We start from the raw sequence: 24,225 nt of genomic DNA, 5'->3' as shown, positions 1-24,225 counted from the left end.
TTTTCTTTAACGGTTCTCTCTCTCATGCAAAAACTTATTCTTATATAGAGAAATCTCTCTTCTAAAAAAAAAAACGAGTTTTCTATGAAAAACCCCTCGCATGTCATTTTTGGTCTTGCTCAGTTTACATCTTTTATTGTGCTTGTGATACGGCGATCGACGAGTTCGTGGGATCAATTCCCTGCACGGAAGAGACCTTGAAGGATTGTTGAATCTTGAGAGCCAAACGCTGAAAAACCTAGTGTAGACGGGGGCGTTTTGACTCTAAAGAGAGCGTCATTTCTGACGTGTCTCGATCCATTAAAACATGCTTTTTCTAACTTTTCTTGATTAATTTATTTTTATTATTTTGATGGATTTTAATTAGATTAAATTAATAGTAATAGAAAATTCCTAAATAGATTTCATGACAAAATTCTCCAACACAAACTCCATTCCATGTTTGGTTGCCAATAGTGCATTCAAGATCCATTTGAGTCCCCAAAAGGTTCTAGATGTCATTATTGCTTTTTTCCACACTTTGGCGCTCGTGTGGGACTAATGTTCCCTCTACTTATCTTCCAACCTAACTCTAACAAAAAGTTAAAACTTTTGGTAGAAGAATGACATGGCCACATCTCCACATGGCCCACTTTCCTTATTGCTTTTCTTCTTTCTTTCTTTCTTTTAGCTTGTCGCTAATTCAAGTCTTACAACCCATTGTGTCTGGAATTAGCTTAGGAGCTATTTCCTATAAGTAGCCATCGTCAATGTAATTCATATTTTTATGAAATAATGAACTTTTTCCTTCTTTCTTCCAAGAGAGAAACTGGTATTTTATTAAAAAATATATCAGGATCTCCTTGTGTGGCTTTTATGAAATAATGAATTCCATGAATGCACTACAGCAAGATAATGACAAAGCCTGGATATTTCATTTTTTAAATGGAAAGCTAACCCCACAATAAGAAATGGGATTTGCTAGGCAATTTTGCGCGCAGAGAGACTTTTGCATAGGTGAGGAGCCACATAGGCTCACTTGTAAAGTAATTTTTGTCTTATTAATTTGATTAATCTGAGATGGCTGTTCTATCCGGCAAAAGTCAGTGGGAAAATGAGTTTCTGTGAAACTGGCTAGCAAATCCCAAAAATGGAAAATTCATAAAAAATAATGGGTGATGATTTTTTCGCCCCACCCATAGGATAATGCGCCCCCACATTTTAAAGTGATTCGACGTAAAAAGAGTTAAAGTAAAATGGGGGCGAAAAAATCAATTCCCAAAAGAAACGTCGACAGCAGGGTTCGAACCTGCGCGGGCGTAGCCCAACAGATTTCAAGTCTGTCTCCTTAACCACTCGGACATATCGACTGTTATGTAAAGCACTTCTCATTATTATATAAGTTATATTATTTAACAATTTTGTAGAACTCTGTTATCAAAGGCAACAGGTGGGATCCACCATCTTTCATGACCTAATCTTTTATTTAAAAAGTCCATCCGAAATGGGCCCCACATAATTAAAGTCCATAAATAATCCATCTCTACCGTCAATCACTGCAGCTTTCAACCAAATCTATCCAAATTAATTTAGCCGATGCTATCCAAGAGAGGTTATACGCTGATATTCAGTGTATAGCCTTTGTTTAAGAGAGACGATAAATTCGCACCCCCTGTAGAATAATTCGCACCACATATGACGTTAATTGTAGCAGAATTTTTACGCTTTTTGACGTCAAATCACGTTATATTGGGTGCGAATTATCCTACCGGGCAGCGAATTTATCATCACCCGTTTTTTTTATTGCAGGTATCTCTAGCAGTGCAATTGAGGAAAAAAAAACAGAATAGATTCCCCAACTTCCATAACCTTGATGACACCACTTAGAAAATAAAAATCTGCCAAAGTAAGAGAGATTATACAAAAACTCTCTTCTTTTCTCAAACCCTAAATGGAAAATCGACCAATTCGTGTATATGCCGACGGTATTTACGATCTCTTCCACTTTGGCCACGCTCGATCTCTCGAACAAGCTAAGAAACTGTATGATCCCTTCTCTATCTCGCTCTTTTTAGGTATTAGGGTTTGTAGCTTTCGTCTAATTGTCTAGATTCAAATAAGGTCTTGTATTTCTCTTTGATTTCCTTTTTGTGTTCTCATGTTTTCCAATTTTGTTCTATATTTAAGCTATATGATCTGTATGTGATCATGGATTCCCAGTGTTTTTTATTTAGGGTTTTGTTTTGAGCTATATGATCTGTCTGTGGTCATGGGTTCCTAGTGTCTTTTGATCTATCTTGTGGTATGTTCTGTCAGATTTTGATTTTTATATGTATTTGCGTGGGTGTTACTGTTACCTAATTTAGATGTCTCTTATTAAATAGTGGGGCTTAAAATTTTCAACGATTGTTTTTTTTTATATTATTATTATTATTATTATTATTATTATTATTATTAAGTATGTGATATGGGTTTCTTTTTCTTTTGATTTATCTTATTTTATGTTCTGTTAAATTTCTGGGTTATTGCCCTTCTGTATCATCTACCATTATTTCTTTGTCATTTAATTTCTCTTAGGCCCTGTTTGGATTGCAGTAATTTTCTGGAAAAGTTTGGAATGGAACTTTTTTTTAAAATTCTCTACTTTTTTTTTTTGCACGACAAAGGATAACTTGAACGAACTGTATTCAATATATACTTACAGAGACCTTCAATTTATGATAATATCCCTCTAAATTAACCATAATTTTATCATTTCCCTTTAAATTGTGGAACAAAAAAATTTCCATGAAAAATGTTTTTCTTGCAATTCAAACAGGGCCTTAGAGTATGCTTTCTTGCTTATTTATCTGTTTTTTTTTTTTTTTGTGTTTTCTTTTCGTTAACATATCTATTCTTTCATTTATGAGACACAAATGTTCGTTAAATTTGTGAGTTTTTCCTTTTATGCACTATGTGATATAGATTTGTTTCTAACTTTGGTTCATTTCTTACATAATTTAGGTTCCCAAACACATATCTTCTGGTTGGTTGCTGCAATGATAAAGTCACCCACATGTATAAGGGGAAAACTGTCATGACTGATGCTGAGCGTTATGAATCTCTTCGTCACTGCAGGTGTTCTGTGTCGCCAACTTAGCTAAACTTGCAGCTATTCTGAACTTGATGACTGGAAACCTCTATTAAATTCGGAACAGATTGGCAATGAATGCCAATTTCTTATGGCCATCTCTATTATTCTTTTTACTAAAATTGGGTATTTTTTCTGTAGACAGTTTTCCTTTTCGGAAATTATCTCAAAACATTGTTTTCAAACTTATATTCAATGGAAATTGATCCTCCTTTTACAGTCCATGGTATTGAAATTGAGTTGTTTTGATCTTACCCTTAGAAATTTTTAATGCTGCGTATACGATCTATTGTGTGCAGTATCTCCCTGAGTATCTCCTGTTTAGCTTCTCTACTTTCAATGTGACATTGGGCCCAGTGACCTTGTCCGGCACGTTGTGCATGGGTCACATTAGAGAAATTTTAGGAATAATACAATTGTAATTGTTCAATCACTGCGATTTTCCTATTGATAGTGGTCTATCTCTCTCTCTCTCTCTCCCTCTTCAAGTAGGGCATTGATTGGATGGCTAAGATTGTCGTATCACCTTAATTTTTGGTCTCTGGCCATTTCACATGGTGGCCCACAAATCAATTGTCTCAGCTACCAAACACATATGCCACATGGATGGGGGGAAGGTGGGATCACAAGCCATGGTGCATATGGCTTGTGCAAGCCATAGTAGCACAGCTCGTTACTTATTTCTTGTTCACCTAATAGTGATTTGCTAGGTGAAAATGTTGGTTATAGACTTATAGTTATCCTTTGTCTAGTATTGAACATCTCAGAGGCACTGCAGTTCATGTGATCATGTCCATTCACTTGATCCAGGTGGGTTGATGAAGTTATTCCTGATGCTCCTTGGGTTATCACACAGGACTTCCTCGACAAGCACAAGATTGATTATGTAGCCCACGACTCTCTTCCGTAAGGTCAATCATCCCAAGTACACCTTTCATTATTATGCGGTTGTTAATGGTTTTTAAAACTCGTAAATGGAAGTGGAAATTATTCTATGTTTGTTCATGCCACTTTTCATTGTTAGATTTTTTTTTTATTGGCATAAAATTTCATAATGTGCATTATTTAAAGCATGATTTATGCACTTTATTAGTTTTGTTATATCGGTAGCATGAGCCTTGCATTCTTAAGCTTCCTTTGGAGTTAGTATGTAAACTTTATTCATTTTGATGAGGACCTGAAAAATTCACGTAGGTATGCTGATGCAAGTGGTGCTGGAAAGGATGTCTATGAATTTGTGAGTTCAACTGACTGCCTCTGTGGCATCTGTATATTTCCTTTCATTGTGATTGATTTCTGTTTAGCTTTAACTATTATGCGAGTCTCTTGATGCAGGTTAAAGCAGCTGGAAAATTTATGGAAACAAAGCGCACAGATGGAATATCTACATCTGATATTATAATGAGGATTCTTAAAGATTATAACCAGTATGTGATGCGTAACTTGGCTCGTGGATACACTCGAAATGATCTTGGTGTTAGCTATGTGAAGGCACGATCATTGATCCCATTTTTATAGTTTGTCCTATCAAATTAGACGACCTTATCTATTTTCTGCATGGAATCTGATAATCCTTGTTGATGATACATGCATCTGTAATTCATACATGGATCTGTAATTCATACACCATTAGGTGACTTGTTGACTGACTATCTTTATCAGCTGAGGAACTGATCTTTCTTGTATGGGCTACTTATTGTCAGGAAAAGAGGTTGAGAGTGAACATGGGGTTAAAGAAGCTGCGTGAGAGAGTGAAGGAACAACAAGAAAAAGTGGGAGAGAAGGTAAATATTCATTCTTTAAAACAAGACAAAAAAAATTTGTTGTCATTGATTAGAAGCTTAGGATATTCAAAAGGATTTCAGCGTAGCTTAAATTATATCCCTGATGGGATCCTGGATATTAAACTTATTCTCATCAATCATATATGGTAAATTTGAACCTTGAGGTGGCTTCACTATCATTTTATTTCTTGCATTCATCTTGATCAGCTATGAACATAATGTTTATAATCTCCTAGTCCCATTTTTTAACAGAGAAATTATATGATGAAGGGCCTTATGAACACGTACTCATCATCCCATCCTTGATATTTGATCCATCCAACAGCAGCTCACTTTTTTGTGAGCTGCTGTTGGATCAAATATCAGGGGTGGTACTTCTATTGTACTACCTTTATGTGTTTACACGGCCTTTCATCATATAAAATATCTGTTTAAAAAGATAAATTTCTCATCAGACTTAACTAACTTGTTCTCGTCGATCATATATGATACATTCGAACCTCCAAGTGGGTTCACTTTCATTTTATACTCTCATGTATCTCATAATGAGGGCCTTTTTGGTTTCTCAACATCTTATGAGGAGCTGAGTGTAGGAAAATGAGCAAGAAACTTTGCAATTCAATAACCCTCCAAATGAGATATGCTGCTGATTATTTAGCTGTACTTTGTGTGCCCTAGGAAAAGCTCGCCCATGGAGGCCATGGAAATTTCTTGGTTTTGTATTAGTTGAGCTATACTGCAGTGAGTCTTCTATGTGAGAAAATGAACCAATGATACACAGAAGATCTTAACACAAAGAATTATTATAGGGATGTACAATGTGCTAAAAGCCTAAAACTGTTTACCACTTACTGCGATGAGATTTGGGAGAGGCCCCTGTGCCAAAACATTTGAGGAACCACTTCTCTCTTGAAGAAAATTCCCCTTGGATGAGCATGCAATTGATTGATGGACCATGCTATATTAATTTCGGCAGAACTTAATTCCATGCCAATAATTAAGTACGTGGATATAACAACTTCCCTCTAATTCTCGGCTGATTGGAACTAATTGATGGACATCAACTTTCTCCCATGTTTTAGGTGTTCTCTTTAGCTGTTGGACTCTAAGAGGTTGTTTGGAACATTTTGGTAGGGATTGGCGTTAAAAGCAACTGGCAAAGGCTGACTTTAATGAGTCCATGACCATAAGTTCAGTTCATAACTGAACTAAGTGTCCTGAGCATTTGGCTTTCCATTACCAGTTACAAGTCGTGCAAAAGCACTCAACTTATAGATCTCTAGTATAAGGATGTTAAAATGTTGTTTGTAACTAGGTTTTCTAAAAATTTAGACCAAAGGCTTGGGTAGGGATTCAGTCCTCTTAGCAAGGCAGAAAATCACATAGACCCGCAACTTACGTCGTTTTTTCTAGGAATTTGGGTTGAGCTTTTATTATGAAATCGGGTCGCATTCTGGTTGATTACAATTCATCTTTTTAGTAAAAGCTCAGCCCAATCGCACCCAAGTTTCACCCCTAGAAACTCCCGAGTACTTATTTTGCCCTCCCTAGTCAATCAAAATTCCTTTAACTCAGTTATTATCGCTTCAATTGAGTACTGAACCGTATCAACCAAGTACTTGGCTGCACAGTATTGAGCCGACTAGGAATTTCTTTTGGCCTTATTTTAGCCTGCATTTACGTTTTGAAACACTTAGCACACAAGTTCTCGATTGAGTATCACAAGTCCAATCAATGCAGCTTATCTTTGGACCATTGCTTTGTCATTTTTTTCTGGTTTTTGTAATGCCATTTCCCATATTAATGAACACTTTTTTCTGGTAGTCTTTTGTGAATTGTAACATCTTATTACAGGTAATTAGAAAGTGCAAAATAAGGATTGCTATTATCAAGCGAAATGAGTTTGTAAGGTCGTAAGTAAAAAATTTCATATAATTACCAAAATTTATTATGTGAATATGGTAAAGTTGCTTAATTCTATCTTTCTTTGTTTTTTTGGGCAAAATTCAAGGTTCGAGCAATGGCTGTCATAGTGCTCTTTTTCTCTTTAACGATTCCCATAGGCATTGGAATAGGGATAGAGTTATCTTCAGTTTACAACGAAAATAGCCCTACAGCTTTGATTGTGGAAAGGATGTTCAATTCCGCATTGTCGGGAATCCTGATCTATATGGCATTGGTCGATTTACTGGCAGCTGATTTCATGAACCCCATAATGCAAAAGAATGGAAAGATTCAGCTATGTGTGAATGCTTTTCTTCTTTTTTGAGCGAGTTGCATGTCTCTCATCTCTAACTGGGCTTAACGTAGAAAGGAGTTTATCTGCTCTTGGTATGTCTTTATTTTGTATAAAAAATGCTTTTGAGCTTCACAGTTTTTATTTTCATGAAAAAAATTTATGATCATTGTTATTTTGAGCATTTAGTTATGCTCTTATGTTTACCCGTTAAATGTTACTCTTGAGCATTTAGTTATTTTGAGCATTTAGTTATGCTCTTACTTTTACCCGTTAAATCTTGGCATTGGACCCGGGAAGCTTATTTTAACACCTTTATGTTTCTGTTTCTTGTTCTTGGATTTAGCAAGGGATTCCTTTCTCGTCAAATATGATTGCTTCTCCACTTGAGAAGCTTTGGGGTCCTTCTCATCCACTAAAGGTTGAAGTGCATAACTCTTCTTGGTCCGACGAACAATGAAGACGTTATCTCTTCCCTTTTGAATTGAATTCCTATTAAATTGTCAAGGCCTTTCCAACAAAAGATGGCATGTATTCATATTGATAACATCACAAAGATCTTCATCTTTAAACGCACCAATTTTAAAAGGGATTCGATAACGTACAGTTACCCTTTGAAATCCAACCAAGCTTGTGAGGAGTAGGGTGCTTCTGTCTTTAACTTGAGCTTCTTCACTATGTCCTTTGATGCAAAATTCTCCATGCTACCACCATCAATGATGACGTTACAGACTCGCTCTTTAACCATGTACTTGCATTTGAAGAGATTGTTGCGTTGTGCGAACTCCTCTACTTTTGATGTGCACATAGCTCCCTGCATCACTAAATATTGCCTGGGAGCATAAATTGTAGGGATAAGATCTTCTGTATTTTATTCCTCTCCATCGCAATGCTATGGATCAACATCTTCATGCTCATCACCAATGACTAGATTACGTCGACCGCCTTGGGGGATACTAGTTGGATTTGTGACCTAATCTGTTGTACTTGTAACATATGATCCATTGCTCGAAGTGTGATTCGTACGGATCACGCCGTGGGACTAGATTTGTTGCCGAAGTAGATTGGAATATCTCCACGTATAATGTATAGCATACATCGGACAAGGTCATGGTCTTGTGAATAGTAGAGCATATAAAGAGGGTGTGAAAGCTAATGTGTATAATGTGTAGCTTTATCTTTAATTGCCCACTTTCATGAAAATAGAAAGCTGTCACGCGAGAGACAGCCTTCAAGCTACTAAAAAAGTTCAAACCAAGAAAAAAAGTTAAGGCATGATTTTTATTTTAATATATATATATATATATATATATATATATATATATATATATATATATATATATATATATATATATATAGGAGAAAAGGTTTGTGAGCTAGAGCTCAGGCTGAGCTAGCCACTATAAATACACCATCTCGATGTTGTTTGACTCATCCAACCCATTCATTTGATAAGTTATGATTATGATTATGATTTCTAGTTATGGTTAGGATTATAGGTTAGGGTTAGGGTTATGATTTGTGGAGGTTTAAAATGGATGGCTATAAAATGGGCTTCTATAAATCGAATGGTTAGGATTATGGTATGAAGATAGTTTGTTAGGAACACCCTATCTATGTGAGGTCCTATAGAATGAATGGGTTGGATGAGTCAAACAACATGGAGATGGTGTATTTATAGTGGCTAGCTCAGGTTGAGCTCTGGGTCACAAACCTCGCCCCCCCCCCCCCCCCCCCCCCCCCCCCACACACACACACACACACACACATATATAATATGAGTAAAGGGTTCCTGCACTCGAGTGCAAAAACAAGGGTGGGGCCACATTGTTGGGGGGATCCAAAGCATTCATTTGGAAGGCCCTTTCATGGATAGGGTGTCCACCAAAAATCAGCTCCATTGGATCATCTTAGGGTGTCCATTTGTGGGGTGAAAAAATGGGCAGATTAGTGGACAAACAGTATCTGTCCATTTTCACCCCCACAATGGACACCCTATGTTGATTCAATGAAGCTGATTTTTGGTACACACCCCATCCATTATGGGGCCTTTCAAATGAATGCTTAGGATCACCCCAACAATGTGGCCCCACCCTTATTTTCTGCACTCGAGCGTAGATAAGCTATCTACGCTCAAGTGCAGGAACCGTTTACTCTACACACACACACACACAGTGATATTTTAAGGGCCATAAGACATGTGCATCATCATTGGACACCATATCTATGATGCCTACCTTCTTACTACTGTTCTCATTCAAAATTCTGGGATTTTAAACTTTCAAACGAGTATTTACTCTTGCTACGTATCATCGATATGCTTATGGGTAATTGGCTGCCGCAAGTATACTGATGCCCCATTTTATCTTGTGTGTGGCCACAAAACCGTAATCTCACATGCTTGTTCTTTTATCGAATTTAGAACTCTGAAACAAGCACATGACTACCAGTTGGTACATTGTTTGACATCCGTACTTATGGGCAACCATGTGCAGTTGAAATCTGCTAGTTCACGTCGTGATGTGTGGGTGGAGAATGTGGATCGCTTGGTTGCGGGTTTTCTTGAGATGTTTGAGGAAGGTTGCCACGTAATGGTGAGTTTTCGTATTCTGAGTATATGGGAATTGTGATATTTAATATGCCACCTGATCTTTCACTTGCATTTGTTGCATTTTTTCTCAGGGAACAGCCATAAAGGAGCGAATTCAAGAGAGCCTGAGGCAGCAGTCAAAAGGGCTCTTTTTACTTGATGATGAAGAAGAAGAATAGGCGAGTGTAGTTTTTTATGCATTTAGTATATCAGTAGTCACCTTATGTTGGGGGTTACAAGTAGTTTTTCTGGGTAGACATGCTTTTCTTTCCATATCTGTATGTACACAAGTTTCGTTTTTATGCATTTAATATATCGTGGTCACCTTATGTTGAGGCTTACAAGTAGTTTTTTTGGGTAGATGTGTTTTTTCTTTCCATGTCTACACGACCATGGCAACTGAAGTATCTCTAAAATGTTGTTTAATGTTATGCGCAGTAAAATGTTGTTTAATGTTAAGTGCAGTAAAAAGAAAGATATTTTTTTTGCATGGGTAAGCTGGGGTTTAGCGGGGACCCCTACCGATTTATTTGTTAAACAGAAAGACGATACAATAATAACACAAAATCAACCCTAACTCGGAACATGCGAGGGGGAGAGAACTACGACTCAACACATATGAACGACAAACCCTAATCCTAAGAGATCAAAATGCTCAATACTTGTGAATTACATAGTCGGCTAATTTGGAAGGGGTATGTTGGGCTCTTTGTGAGCGTTTTGGCCAGATTTTCTTCAAAACTTCATGCCATGATACATTTGATACCTCAAGTTTTGGAGTCTTTTCTTCACTTCTATCCTCATGCTCGATTGGAATCAAGTGGACTTGATTACGTTCGTCGCCCGGGACACATTTTTTTTTTGGAGTTTTTTTGGAGTTTTTAAGTTTGTTTGATCGTCCTCCTTTTATGAGGAGTATTCTAATGAGGAAACCTCTTCGGGGTCGGAGTAGTCCTTTGATCCAGTGTCCTCTTCACTCTCTTCATCATTTGTCTTTGCATCTGAGTCCATATTATCATTGTCTTGGATTGCTTCTGAGTCAAGGTCTTGAAGAATGTTGAATGGATTTTCTGCCTTGGATCCGGGGGGAGTTTCTGCACCATTGTTTTTCTGAGGGCGTAGGACCTCATTCAAAGGGAGACTTTCCTCAGAGTCAAGTCCCTCTTTAGAGTCCCAGGTAAAGTAGAGAAACGTATCCAACATGACTTTCTTTGGGAAGGAAGGGAGGGAAAGGGTTGGCTAAAGCACCTAATGAAGTGGGATAAGGTTTGCAGATTAAAACCCCATGGTGGAGTAGGTATTGGAAGGATTAAAATGTGTAACTTCTCTCTTTTAGGGAAGTGGCTTTGGCATTTTGGGGAAGAAAAAGAGGCCTTTTGGCTATCAATTGTTCAAAATATGGAGCTGGATGGGGTAATTGGAAAAGTAAAAACCCTCTTTCAGGGAAGGGATCGGGGGCATGGAAGTCGATATGCGCAGTTCGACCCCTTTTTGAGCCGTTAGTGAGGCTCCAAGTAGGTGGGGGGAAAGGGTACGATTTTGGCTTGATCTTTGGATTGGGGAAGAACGCTTAAACATTGCTTTCCCGGTTATTTTCCTATTGACATTGGATAGAGAAGCTAAAGTGTGTGACTATCTTGAAACAAATGGGGACAGGTGTCTTGATTGGAACCTTAAGCTTAGACGACTGTTGAGGGATCACGAGATCGGCAGTCTCGCTCGCCTTTTACATCTCCTACAGTCTCATTATTGTTGTCCACTCATTTCTGATCACAGAGTGTGGTGTGGCCTCCTGATGTTGATGGCAACTTCTCTGTCCGTCCTTCCTTCCTCCAGTTAGTCAGTGGTGGTGCCGAGTCGCCCAAGTTTTTTTGTATTTGGCATTCGGGGGCTCCGCCAAATGTCTCCGCCTTTCCGTGGACAGTAGCAAACCGGAGGATAAACACTTATAATAGGCTAAAACGCCGGCACCTTACCTTGGTGAGTAGTATTCTTTGCAAGGGTGTCGAGGAGTCTGTCAACCACCTTCTTCTTTGCCCCTTCTCGTTTTCTATTTGGAGGGATATTATCTGGAGTTTTGGTTTCTCTTGGGTTTTCCATCGCTCTATTAAGAAAACCTTTTTGAACTGGGGTGGTTGCCCCTTCGGGTCTGTTGGGCCTCACACCTTTTGAGACCTTGTGGCACATTTGGGCAGGATTTTCGAAGAAAAAGAGAAGAGGCCCAACAGACCTTTGGCGTCGCACCTTTTGCGACCTTGTGGCACATTTGGGGTGAAAGAAACCGCAGGATTTTCGAAGAAAAAGAGGAGGCTTGCATGATCATTTCCAATATTAAAACTGACTTGGTAGTGTGGACTCGTGCGGATGCTTTTATCTCCCCCGATTCATCGGCAGAAATTATTCGGAATTGGAAGGCAATTATATAGGAAAAGAGAGAAAAGACGGTCCATCACCTCCGTGGCAGCCGCCACTGTCTGGATCATTAAAGCTGAATTTTGATGGTAGTGCAAAGGAGAAATCGGGACCGGCGGGTATTGGAGGATTCATCCGTGATGCAGAAGGTTCGATATGGATGTCTTTTTCCGGCCCAAGTGGCATTTCAGATTCGAATGAAGCGGAGGCCAAAGCCTTGCTTTGGGGGCTTAAGTGGCCGGTTGAGCATGTATCTCTTCCTCTCATAGTGGAGGGAGATTCGTCAAATGCCTTCGCTTGGGCAAAGGGGTTGAATTGTGGGCTGTGGAAATTGGCAAGTACCATTACGGAAATTAGGGACTGCTGCAGAAGGATTTCTGCCTCTCTTTCACTTACCCCGCTCGGCTAATGGCGTGGCCGATGCTTTGGCTAAAGAGGGGGTTGTAAAAGTTGGTATTGAGGACATTGTAAACAGAGTCTGTTAAGGTGCTAGTCTATACTCGGACTGGTTGTAGGGGTAGAGGGACGTTGGGCGACAACTTGTCTCCCGCGCCTAGTCCAATTGTACTCGAATGTTGGATTTTTAATGGAAATTGTTACCTTTTCTATAAAAAAAAAAGAAAAAAAAAGGATGCTGAATGTATTTCCAGTTAGGATGCACTAGCAGCTGGTTTGGTTTCCTTCTGCTGCTCAGATTCACCTGGGTCAAGATTGGAGGGGCCCTTATCTGTGTCTTCAACCTTGCTTTTCTTTTGGATACATTCTTGTTTTGCCATTTTCTTTGGGGGTTCTTGTGCTGTTGGAGCTTGAGGGCATCTTCCACTTGGGTGGGAAAAACCTTTGCAAAGATTACAGGCACTGGGTTTCCAGTCGTATTCAACGGACTGGGTTTCTGTTCCAGTTGGAGTCTGGATGTGGATGACATCTGGGAGATACTTTCTGCAGAAATTTCCACACAGACTCTAGCATAATAGAGACAAGATTCTTCGGCTGTTGGAGAGTCTATTTAGAGCGGGCGACCAATAATGCTGGCAAGCTTTCCAAGTCCAGTTGTTGTCCAAAATTTGAGGTGCAGAACTGGAAATCTGATCCATATTGGGATAGAGGTGAGTTTCAGTTTTTCCAAAGCACAATTTCGGCACCATCGTTGAAGGATAAGGGGCCTTCCCCCATAGGTTCTATTGGATTCAAGCACCATTGTGCAATCTTCTTCGGCAGTGATTTTGAAGAAGAAGAAGCTGTTTGGCAGAGCAATCAAAGTTTCCCTTTGGCTGCCATTTCTTCATCAAATGATTTTTCAGGGCTATGTAGTAAGGCCTTCTGCGAGGGAAGTAGCCCATAATACATTTGTTCCATTTGTCTTTTGCTTCACATAGATCTTCTTCTCGAAGCAAGGCCTTGGTTATGCCATCGTCAGATTTCAATGGTTGATGGAAATCAATCTTGGTGTCTATGGCTTTGAGGGTTTTGTTCTCAAAGAGATTGACCCACTTTTGATCAGCTTTGTGAGTTTGATCCAGAGAAGAGAGAACATGGTTCTGAGCTAGTTTGGCTGATTTCTGGATTTTATTGGTTTGAGGGTCAGTTCCAGCATTATGAGAAGATGGGGTAGGGTTGTGGACAGGCAAGTTGGCATTAGGATTGAATGCATGCGGGTTCTCAATGTCGTCTAGTCTGCCATGTTGGTTTAGGATGACAGCATGGCTACTAGAGGACGATCTAATCCCATCTGGGACAGCCATAGGTGTCTTTTCACGGGTATAGTCTTTTGCAGATGTAGGGCTAGGATCTCTTGGAGGAAGTGTCATCTTCAACCTCTATTCATTTCCACCTTGGGAAAACGCAGAGGAGCTGAAGTTGGACAAAGTTGGGGCTTCTAGCGGTGATCTTGGTTGCTGATCCACTATCAAAGGCCTGGGTTCTGAAGCTTTGTTTTTGTTTTTCTTGCTGGGTTTTGGGGATAGGATACCGAGGCTTTAGAGGGTCTGCCTGGTTTGCGGCTTGCCTCCTCAGCATCTCTTTGGACCAAAAAACCGGTCTAAGGGTCTGGATTTATCATGGCCAGTAAAGAAAGATATGTTCTTAAACTGCTTCCTGCTTAAAATTTTCAGTTGATTCCTCTTCCATACATCCACTGGATGATCTGGTTATCAACATTAGTGTCAAAGTCATAGTAGTAGTTTATCGAAGGTAGTTTTAGTCAACTGTTACTTTGATATGAGAATATGAAGAGCTCCTGCTGTATTTTGGTATGTGAAAGACAGGAAGAAGTTGGAATTAAAGTCTTTGGAGTAAAGGGCTGTTTTTGGGCTTCTGTTTAAATTTTTTTTAATGAAAGATAACACTTTTCATACCAATAGCCAAGCAAACAGAATACAGCCCCAAAATAACATGGATCGGATTTAGAAATCATGGGTCTTGTGTCAGGTTGGGTTTCAAGTTCCTGAAACTCGAAACCCAGCCTGACTCTTGTAGGTGTACTATGACTTTATTTAATATCCCTTAAATAACATGGAAAACTATTTTCAAGTGTATTGATATAATTGTTTTCATTGAGGTGTCCAGGTTTGTGATGTGAAAAAAGTAACTTCTTAAATTTATGCACGAAAATGACTTTTAGTGTGAAGATTTGATGTTTTCTACAGTTTTTGAAATTAGCTATTATCTTAATCTAAACATTGAAACGAGACCCGACCCGACCTGAGAAAGTATCTCCGGTAGGGTAGGGCTTATAAATCTTGGGTTTTCTCATAAAAAAAACTCGACGTGACCCGGCCCGAGATAATTTCTCGGGTAGGCCGGGGTAGGGTTATGGAAAACCCGACCCGCTGACCCGAGTTGCAACCCTAGAATGAAGGGGAGGATCGGGGTGGCAAAGGAGGGAAGGAAGGGCCGCATTGTGGCCAAGAGGAACAATAAGCAAGAGAGAGTTACACCCTTAATGGAACGTGGTGATAAAATGATGAGGAAATGGTGGCACTGCTTACTCAGCCGGTAACATACTTGACGGTTGTGAGTGACAGGAGATGTTTTAAGGAAGAGGGGCGGATTGGGGAATGTTTGGGGGCTAATTTATCAGTCCCCTTGAGAAAATGGTGCAAGTTTTTTGTAAAATAGGTGGAATTGTCACTGAGGCAGAATTCGAAGAGGAAAATGCCGGAATCTGTTTCCCGCCCAGTAGGTGGTATTTTGATTCCACCCCAATTGGAGTGAATATTTTAATACAATTTTCAGAATCAAAATTTTAATTTTAATATTATTTTTTATTCCATCTAAGGGAGAATCAAAATATCATGTCGATTCCAATTCCTGATTCCGGCAATACACATGGCCTCACCTTAATATATCTAGATCCCCCATCTTCTTGCATGGCCAATTTCCTTCAATATGAAGGGGACATCGATCATGATCGATTAATTAGAGATATATATATTTTTTAATCCTTGAACAATCTGGGCCGTTGAAACCATTAATGAAAGTTGAAGAATAAGGTATGTGATATTTATCTTTTCAGCGTTAGAAGAAAAGGTGTAGTGATACGTACTCTTTCAAGTCAAATGTTTGTCATCCAACCTTTTGACGAGAAATCATATGAGGGTGGTACCTATGTAGTACGCACCTCTACGTGTTTATAAGGTTGGACCGGAACCCATGTATAACCCGCCTTTAAATCTCTCAACCCTAACCCAACTTGTCTAAGCTTCTTTTTTCCAAATTGGGTGGGGTTGAATCGGTTTGGGTTTGTGTTAACCTAGGGCCAAAAAAAAAACCGAAGAAATCGTGATAAAATTAGTGGATGCCCAAGGCCTCAACCCTAACCCAACCCAATATAAAATCGAGTTGGCTTTTCACAACCCTAACCCAACTGAACCTGAAGAAACACCAACCCAACGTGAGTCAAGATTGGGTTGAACCCGTCGGGTTCAGGTTGAGCATGACCCAAGTTGTACCCTTATTTTGTTTGGATAATGTGGTGCCTACATGCATGTACGGGCGGACACCATATAAAAACTCTGATAAATTATTTTATTTTCACAGGCGTTTGAAATAATGAGAAAGGGGTGGGAATATCATTTCTCTCTTAGGAAATATAATTCTCATTTAAGAATTAAGGAGGGAATATCACCCATTCTAAAATCGGCTTCAGGGACTTTTATAAGCCATCGAAAATAGAAGGTATAAAAATTGTTATTCGGCAACCCCGACCTCAGTCAACCCTGATTCCGTTTTCGTACTTTCGTGCGTATAAAAAATGAGATACTTTACAGGACCTACGTAATCACTTCAGAAGATACCATTTTCATACTTTTTGGAGGGGAAATGTTATCAGCACTACTCTATTTCTATTTTGATGAGGGACTCCTCACTTTATTAAAAGTACGGTATGGCCCGCACTATAGTATGATCCAAACCGTCAATTAGATGGGCCACAGTGGGCTCTAAAAATCATTTCCATAGGTTGATACTAACCCTCCGATCTAAAATCTGAATGTTAGAGGGTTGATCCTAACCCTCTATAGATCGGAGGGTTACGATTAATCTATGGAAATGATTTTTGGGGCCCAACCTATTAGGCTGTAGTCCATCTAATGGACGGTTTCGATCATCCTAAGGTGCGGGCCATACCGTACTTTTAATAAAGTGAGGAATGCCCTCATCAAAATACAGTAGCGCTGATAACATTTCCCTGTGAAGTGATGAGAAACATAGAAAATATTTTCAACACGGAATCCCGTTTTCAAAGTCTTTTGTTGGAAGGGGCTTTGTGCTGGGTAAGCCGATTTTAGCTATCTGCATCTTTTTTTTGATTCTCTGCCTCTGAAAAAGAGGCCAAAGTGATAATCAAAATGGTTTCCAAACACATATTAACACAACCAGCCTGCCTCCACATATCATTTTCCTAATATATTTAAGGCTTAGATTAGTAAATAAAGATTACGATTGATATCGACAAGAACCCTTCATTTTTCCACCTTAATTTCCTTGGAATGCCAACATTCTCTCAACATCTCTTTCTTAATCTGTAATTAACAAACCCAACCCAAACTGTCTCTTAGAAAAAAATGAGCACATCTTTCATTGCCAAAATACATTTGCCCTCCTTTTTTTAAATTACAGCTCCTTCTCCTCATGGAGTTATAGTCATATAGATACAATGTCTGTGATGAATAGCATCATGACACTTTTCTTATTGCCTGATTTCAATAGCATCATGACACTTTTCTTCTCCTCTACCTAATACTTTCCCACACTTTTCTGATAAATTCTAGAGATTTCACTAAACTTGGATGCATTTACAAGAGGATCAATGTGTGCTTATATAGAGCACTTACATGATAAACATGGAATGGAATCACGATAATTCTAGAAGGAAATAATCCTAATCAAATCTACTTTCCTAATCTCTATTGCTTGCCTCTTCTAATCCACTTGCCTAATTTATCTAGTTGTCTCGTTTACCCAACTTACCTAATCTACCTCCAAGATGATCCAACGGTGAGATCTTAACCCAATCTAACCGTTGGATCCCACATATTCTAACATGTCCCTCAAACGTATATGGATTGAAAATCTTCAATCCATATACGTTTGACAACAATTAAAAAAAATTCCCAATACAATAGAATTCCCCAAATTACAAATGTAATCAAAATCAACCGATTTGATGCACACTTCCAAAAGTCTATGATGAAGATCTTCTGATGAAGACTGATGTTGCCGCCAATGATCATTGATGATGATTGTCGAAGAAGATGCCGCTTGCTGATGTGTCACGAAGAGGGCTTAAAAGCCAATAGATTATAGCCTCAATGGGGCTAGATGATACTCAAGCCTCGATGGACGAGTAGAAATGGGTCACAATGGACCAATGTCGGAATGGGCAAGAATGAGCCTCAATGGATAAGATAGCATTGGTCGGCTTTGAATATTGATCCTCATGGAACTAAAAATCCTCCTTGAGGCACGCACTTCAAAATGAATGAAGCACCTCAACTGAAATGAGTCAATATTTCAGGCACACACCTAAAGAAAGGTACCTCAACTGAAATAGGAGAAGATTTGAGAGATAAGGGTTTGAAAGAAAAAGAAAATAAGATGAGCGACAACGAACGATACATGATGACGGTAAAAATTAGTAGCATTCTAACAAGCCTGTGAATGTTACGGATTTAGAAAGTGCGGATGTAAGCATCAAATCTGAGGGCCTTAGATAAGGCGAGGTTGTGGTTTTTAAGAGAATAATGGGGTGAAAATATCAAATATGGGAGTGTTTTTGAGGCATGAATGAAAAGGTGTGCCGTTATCAAATTTGAGGCATAAGAAAAGACACAGATAAAGGCAAGGAATAAAACTACCCTGCTTTTCTATTCTCAACAACAATTCACCGAAGAAGACCTTTGCATTAAAGAGGCAAGGAATATGACTAAAATCTCTCATTGGATGTGATAATAACCAGAAGAAAAAGGTGTACGAAAGAAGGGCATAGACAAGCATGGTGAATAGCAAATAGTGATAGACCATCCATCAGTACAGATGGATTTGGCCGGATTCATAGGTAGGCTTGCCGTGGTGATCGTGATGGGGAGTGATGGCCACCGGTGGACGGTTAGAACACCCGTCCGCCGGAGGACGTGGACTCACGTATGTTGTGCTCAGGCCTTAGTAGGATCTAATGCTTTGATACCATGATAAATTCTAGAGATTTCACTAAACTTTGCATTTACAAGAGGATCAATGTGTGCTTATATAGAGAACTTACATGATAAACATGGAATGGAATCAAGATAATTATAGAAGAAAATAATCCTAATCAAATCTACTTTCTAATCTCTATTGCTTGCCTCTTCTAATCCACTTGCCTATTTTATCTAGTTGCCTTGTTTACCCAACTTACCTAATCTACCTCCAAGATGATCCAACGGTGAGATCTTAACCCAATCTAACTGTTGGATCCCACATATTCTAACATTTTCTTCTCCCTTCCACCTTTGCAACTATCTTTTACCAGGACTATGAATCTTCAAAACCATCTCAGGGTTTTAATCTTTTGTTGTTTTGTTGCATCCTTATTGGTTTCTGCGGATAATTGTGGGGCTGGATCAGATGATAGTAACAAAAGTAGGGCTCTTCGATTGAAATTAGTAGCCATTGCATCAATTCTGATAGCAGGGGCAGTGGGTGTGTGTCTACCAATCTTGGGGAGGTCGATTTCCGCTCTTCAGCCAGATAAACAAATCTTCTTCATCGTCAAAGCTTTTGCTGCAGGTGTGATCTTGGCCACAGGATTTGTCCATGTATTACCAGATGCTTTTGACAAGTTATCTTCACCTTGTCTTAAAGAGAATCCATGGGGTCATTTTCCTGTCGCGGGTTTCTTGGCCATGATGGCGGCCATTGGAACGTTAATGGTGGATACTTTTGCTACCACCTATTATAATAGATCACAGGGAGAGTCAACCAATGGCGTGAAAGTGGATGAGGAGAGTTCTATGGAGAATGTTCATGTTCACACTCATGCTACGCATGGACATTCTCATGGGTCTGTTTCTGTTTTGCAGGAGATGAACTCGACTGAATTGATTAGACACCGCGTCATATCACAAGTAAGTTTTGATTGAATGAATTGCTACTTTGAGATGTGTTTGCAAAATTGCTCTATTTATAATCATCCTGTTAGAATATGTGAGATCTCACCAATAGGTTAGATTAGGCAACTATAGTTTGATTAGGTAGAATAAAATCACATCTTCCAAGATTTGATTTGGATTAATTGGGGAAGATTATGCAGGGAGGCTAGATTAGATATTGAGATTATCTTCTCATATCTTGTCAAATTTCTTTCCATAAATCTTGTGATACTAGTTTATATGTTTATCCTCTTGAATGTTCTATATAAACATTCATTAAGCTTGATTGTAAGATAAGCAAAGATTAGTGGAAATCTTCAATATTTTACATGATACCAAAGCCACCGATCTTAGAGTGACCACAAGACAAATAGCTGCTCTCTCCGGCGACGGCTGATTTAGCCATCCCCCCGACCACCGTTGCTCCCACATTCTCTTTCTCAAATTAACACCACTAGTAGTGCCTTCCTTACCAGCTTCATTAGTTTCAATCTCTTTGCATCCTTAGCATAATTCCTTAGCATTCTTGTTCAATCTCGCATTCTTTTCCCATCTAATTTTCAAGACTTTCTTGGTTGCCTTCAATAACCCCTCAACTTCTTGAATGAGCCTCTCATCATCTTGTGCCAACTACACGGTCTCCTTATTTTGCTGTCAACACCTTCATAAAAAGAAAGAAAGAAAAGGGATTTGCATTTTCAACACATATTTGATATTTGCACACTTTTTCCCAATGTCCAATTTTTCGTCGATAATTCTTGCCACCATTCCTAGCCGCTATTTGTCCCTTTCTCTTCTATTTCTTTCCTCTCCTTTATATTTTTGTATTTCGCCTATTTCGGTTGATGTACCTCTTTGTAGTGCGTGCCTTAAATAGGAGCTCTACTCAGTTGAGGGGCCTCTCTCCTTGAGGTTTGTGCCTGAGAGAGCAATTTCTCTCTTTCATAAGGATCGGTATCTCAAGCTGACCAATGAAGTCTGCCCATTGAGCCTTTCTTTTGCCCATAGAGACAATTTATTGCCCATTCCGGCATTCGTCCATTGTGACCCATTTCTTGCCCATTCTGGCATTGGTCCATTGCGACCCATTTTCAGAAGGTTCGATATTCTAATCGGCCTAATGACTCGCCCATTCAGGCTTGAGTCCAATCCAGTTCATTGAAGCATTTTATGGCTCACCTTTTTAATGCGACACATTTTTCAACAACAAGCGGCCATCATCCATCATCTTCAACAATATTGGCAACATACATCAATTAGACATCAATCGTGACAACGTGCAACAAAATTGGCAAATTTTTACATTTTTTGGGGGATATTCATTGTAATCAAACTTATATCGATTTTCAATCCATATACGTTTGAGGGGGCATGTTAGAATATGTGAGATCCCACCAATATGTTAGATTAGGCAACTATGGTTTGATTAGGTAGAATAAAATCACATCTTCCAAGATTTGATTTGGATTAATTGAGGAAGATTATGCAGGGAGGCTAGATTAGGTATTGAGATTATCTTCTCATATCTTGTCAAATCTCTTTCCATAAATCTTGTGATACTAGTTTCTATGTTTATCCTCTTGAGTGTTCTATATAAACACTCATTAGGCTTGATTGTAAGATAAGTAAAGATTAGTGGAAATCTTCAATATTTTACAATAATCATCCTTTGTTTTCTGACTCTTTTTTCAGCCTTCTTTCAATGAATTCCATTGATTCTATGACTTCTGTCTCTGTTATTTCATTAATTTTCCTGGTTTATATCATATGGATTCTCTCTGCTATTTCTTTAATAAACCTGCCTATATTCTTGAAAGAGAATTAGTATTGATGTGGGATTTTGATAAAATGGCTGGGTTCTTCCTGATGGGTATTTGGAACATTTTGGGAAGGGCTTGGGGTAGCAAATGGAAAAAAGCTGACTTTAATGACTCCATGACTATAAGTTAAGTTCATACTGAACTAACTAACTGTCATGTGCATTTGGTTTTGGCATAACCAGTTACAAGCTGAGCAAAAGCACTCGAGCTTATAGATCTCTGGTATAAGGATGTTCAAAAGATCTTTGTAACCAGGTTTTCTGAAAATTTAGACCAAAGGCTTAGGTAGGGGTTCGGTCCTCTTGCCAAGGCAGAAAATCAAGATCTCATGTGCTGGCTGACATTTTTATAATCATCTTGCACATTAGACCTCAGAATTCGGTTCTATGGCTCTGAATTGAGTTGGAAACTGATTCAACAGGATAGGGAAATGTCTAAATCTTATGAAGAAATAAAATTGCATCCATGGAGAAAAGGAAAACAGGAAGGATACTAAATACGAGAGCTTTCAAGAACATCAACTGTAATTTTAAACCAATGATTCCCAAACAGAGAACAGAAGTGAACCGGATTTTCATTTATCTACCAAATATTTTGATTATCTCCATCAAAATAATATCATTAATACTAATTTAATTCATTTCTTTTTTAACATGTTCCGTTCTTATTTCCCTTTTGCAATAAGGACTGCTATAAGGTTTTGGATTTTCATTTTATATTCTGTTTGTTGAAATAATAGAGATGATTTTTCTTTGTAGGTTTTGGAGCTCGGAATTGTTGTTCATTCCGTAATTATTGGGATTTCTTTGGGTGCATCTGAAAGCCCTTCTACTATAAGGCCTCTTGTGGCTGCTTTGAGTTTCCACCAGTTTTTTGAGGGAATGGGACTAGGAGGATGCATAGTTCAGGTATGGATTATACACTGATTGTATATAAGCTTTTATTCCTACTATTTTTTTACAATTTTAGTTCTTTAAGAGTAATGCATATTTTTATCATATGTATCAATGAGATATTGTAGGTTTTTTTTACTCTTTTTCATTCACCCACTCATTTATTCAATGGTAGTGGTGAACATAAGATACTGAGAAATGACATTGTGAAGACACTCTACACTATAGTCATCTCTGCCATCTTTTAGTACACACTGTTTGAAACTCCTAGGGGTGCAACTCAGGTCGTGTTTTAGGAATCTGGGTTGGGCTTTTATTAAGAAATAAGGTCGGTTCTGGTTGATTGCAATTCATTTTTTAGTAAAAGTTAAACCCAACCAGACCCAAGTTTCACCCCTAGAAATTTTGATTGAGCCCTCCCTAGTCAATCAAAATTCCTCTAGCTCATGATTGCTTCAATTGAGTACTCAACCGTGTCAACCAAGTACTTGGCCGTGCACTACTGAGTCGACGAGGAATTTTTTTTAGCCATATTTTTAAGCTGCATTTACGTTTTGAAACACTTGGTACACATGTTACTCGATTGACTCCATAGGCCAAAATTTATTGACTTGGGAATCACAACAGTCCAATCAATGGAGCTTTCCTAAGGACCATTGCTTTGTCACATTTTCTGGTTTTCATAATGGCATTTCTCACATTAATAAACATATTTTCTGGTAGCCTTTTGTGAATTGTAATATCTTATTATAGGTAATTAGAAAGTGCAAAATAAGGAGTGCCCTAGTGAAATGGGTTTGTAAGGTCGAAAGAAAAGACTTCCATATAATTTACTAAATTGTATAATGTGAATATGCTAAAGTTGTTGAATTTATCTTTTTTGTTTTTAGGCAAAGTTCAAGGTTCGAGCAATGACTGTCATGGTGCTATTTTTCTTTTTAACGACTCCCGTAGGCATTACAATAGGCATAGGGATATCGTCAGTTTACAATGAAAACAGCCCGGCGGCTTTGATTGTGGAAGGGATATTCAATTCCGTCTCATCGGGAATCCTGATCTATATGGCATTGGTGGATTTACTGGCAGCTGATTTCAAGAACCCCATCGTGCAAAATAATGGAAAGCTTCAGCTATGTGTAAATGCATTTCTTCTTTTTGGAGCGGGCTGTATGTCTCTCCTCGCTAAATGGGCTTAGCGTAGAAAGGAGTCTATCTCCTCTCAGTGTGTCTTTATTTTTATGAAAAATACTTTTAAGCTTTATAGTTTTTATTTTCATGAATAATGGATATGAAACATTTGGTTATGCTCTTACTTTTACCCGTTAAATGTTACTCTCCATATAGAGAATTTTGCTGTCCATTTGCATGCAAATTAAGACTCCTTAAAGACTATTATTTTTCCACTTATGAATATGACTACATGTAAGTAAAGTCCCTAGGAAACAATCTTCAAAAACTATTAAGGGTTCACCCAAAGTTTAATACCTAACTGCATGCCCGAACTAAAATGGAATAAGATGAACATAACTCACAAAAGAAGTTTAGATGTCTGTTAACGTCGATTTCTGACTTGAGCGTCGGAGGGTGTCCCCGGAGTCCCCCTTTGGGGGCCCTTCTATCTTTGTTTTCTGTGAGCGCAGGCACCCACTGATCGAAGCTCTACCGACTCGAACAACCGAATCTGTTTACAACGCTCATCCGATTCTCATGTACGAATTTTGGCGTCATCAATACCAAAATAGGCCTGTGCCTA

General features: G+C 38.7%; 2 protein-coding genes and 1 non-coding gene across 4 annotated transcripts; 2 read left to right on the top strand and 1 right to left on the bottom strand.

Annotated features, from left to right (window-relative positions):
- Positions 1–1,267: 1,267 nt before the first annotated feature.
- TRNAS-UGA (transfer RNA serine (anticodon UGA)) lies at positions 1,268–1,349 on the bottom strand. Its single transcript has one exon. It is a non-coding gene; the product is annotated as a tRNA-Ser (tRNA).
- A 414-nt stretch (positions 1,350–1,763) lies between these two features.
- On the top strand, positions 1,764–10,063 carry LOC143854362 (choline-phosphate cytidylyltransferase 1-like). Of its 2 annotated transcripts, XM_077364260.1 has the most exons (8): positions 1,769–2,022; positions 2,983–3,096; positions 3,920–4,015; positions 4,304–4,346; positions 4,445–4,600; positions 4,813–4,893; positions 9,625–9,723; positions 9,812–10,063. In XM_077364260.1, the coding sequence occupies exons 1-8, from the start codon at positions 1,931–1,933 to the stop codon at positions 9,896–9,898; spliced, it is 768 nt and encodes a 255-aa protein (XP_077220375.1). In that variant the 5' UTR covers positions 1,769–1,930; the 3' UTR covers positions 9,899–10,063. The 2 variants fall into 2 exon arrangements, with proteins under 2 accessions (XP_077220376.1, XP_077220375.1); XM_077364261.1 differs by lacking the exon at positions 3,920–4,015 and having other exon boundaries at positions 1,764–2,022.
- A 9,081-nt stretch (positions 10,064–19,144) lies between these two features.
- On the top strand, positions 19,145–23,668 carry LOC143854885 (zinc transporter 8-like). Its single transcript, XM_077365006.1, has 3 exons — positions 19,145–19,735; positions 22,338–22,487; positions 23,363–23,668. Exons 1-3 carry the CDS (start codon positions 19,145–19,147, stop codon positions 23,666–23,668), a joined length of 1,047 nt encoding a protein of 348 aa, XP_077221121.1.
- Positions 23,669–24,225: the final 557 nt, after the last annotated feature.

This window comes from Tasmannia lanceolata, unplaced genomic scaffold (assembly GCF_043159265.1).
Source record: "Tasmannia lanceolata isolate RefF3 unplaced genomic scaffold, GAP_Taslan_0.1 ptg000020l, whole genome shotgun sequence".
NCBI lineage: Eukaryota > Viridiplantae > Streptophyta > Magnoliopsida > Canellales > Winteraceae > Tasmannia > Tasmannia lanceolata.
Note: the sequence above shows the minus strand (reverse complement) of the source record. Positions and strands in the feature narration are given on the sequence as shown.

What these genes read in the sequence shown, in the direction of transcription:
- LOC143854362 (XM_077364260.1), top strand. Translation starts at nt 1,931, where the DNA reads ATGGAAAATCGACCAATTCGTGTATATGCCGACGGTATTTACGATCTC. An exon ending in CTCGAACAAGCTAAGAAACT is followed by an intron (nt 2,023 to 2,982) that starts GTATGATCCCTT and finishes TACATAATTTAG; the next exon opens with GTTCCCAAACACATATCTTC. An exon ending in GAATCTCTTCGTCACTGCAG is followed by an intron (nt 3,097 to 3,919) that starts GTGTTCTGTGTC and finishes CACTTGATCCAG; the next exon opens with GTGGGTTGATGAAGTTATTC.
- LOC143854885 (XM_077365006.1), top strand. Translation starts at nt 19,145, where the DNA reads ATGAATCTTCAAAACCATCTCAGGGTTTTAATCTTTTGTTGTTTTGTT. An exon ending in GACACCGCGTCATATCACAA is followed by an intron (nt 19,736 to 22,337) that starts GTAAGTTTTGAT and finishes TTTTCTTTGTAG; the next exon opens with GTTTTGGAGCTCGGAATTGT. An exon ending in TAGGAGGATGCATAGTTCAG is followed by an intron (nt 22,488 to 23,362) that starts GTATGGATTATA and finishes TTTTGTTTTTAG; the next exon opens with GCAAAGTTCAAGGTTCGAGC.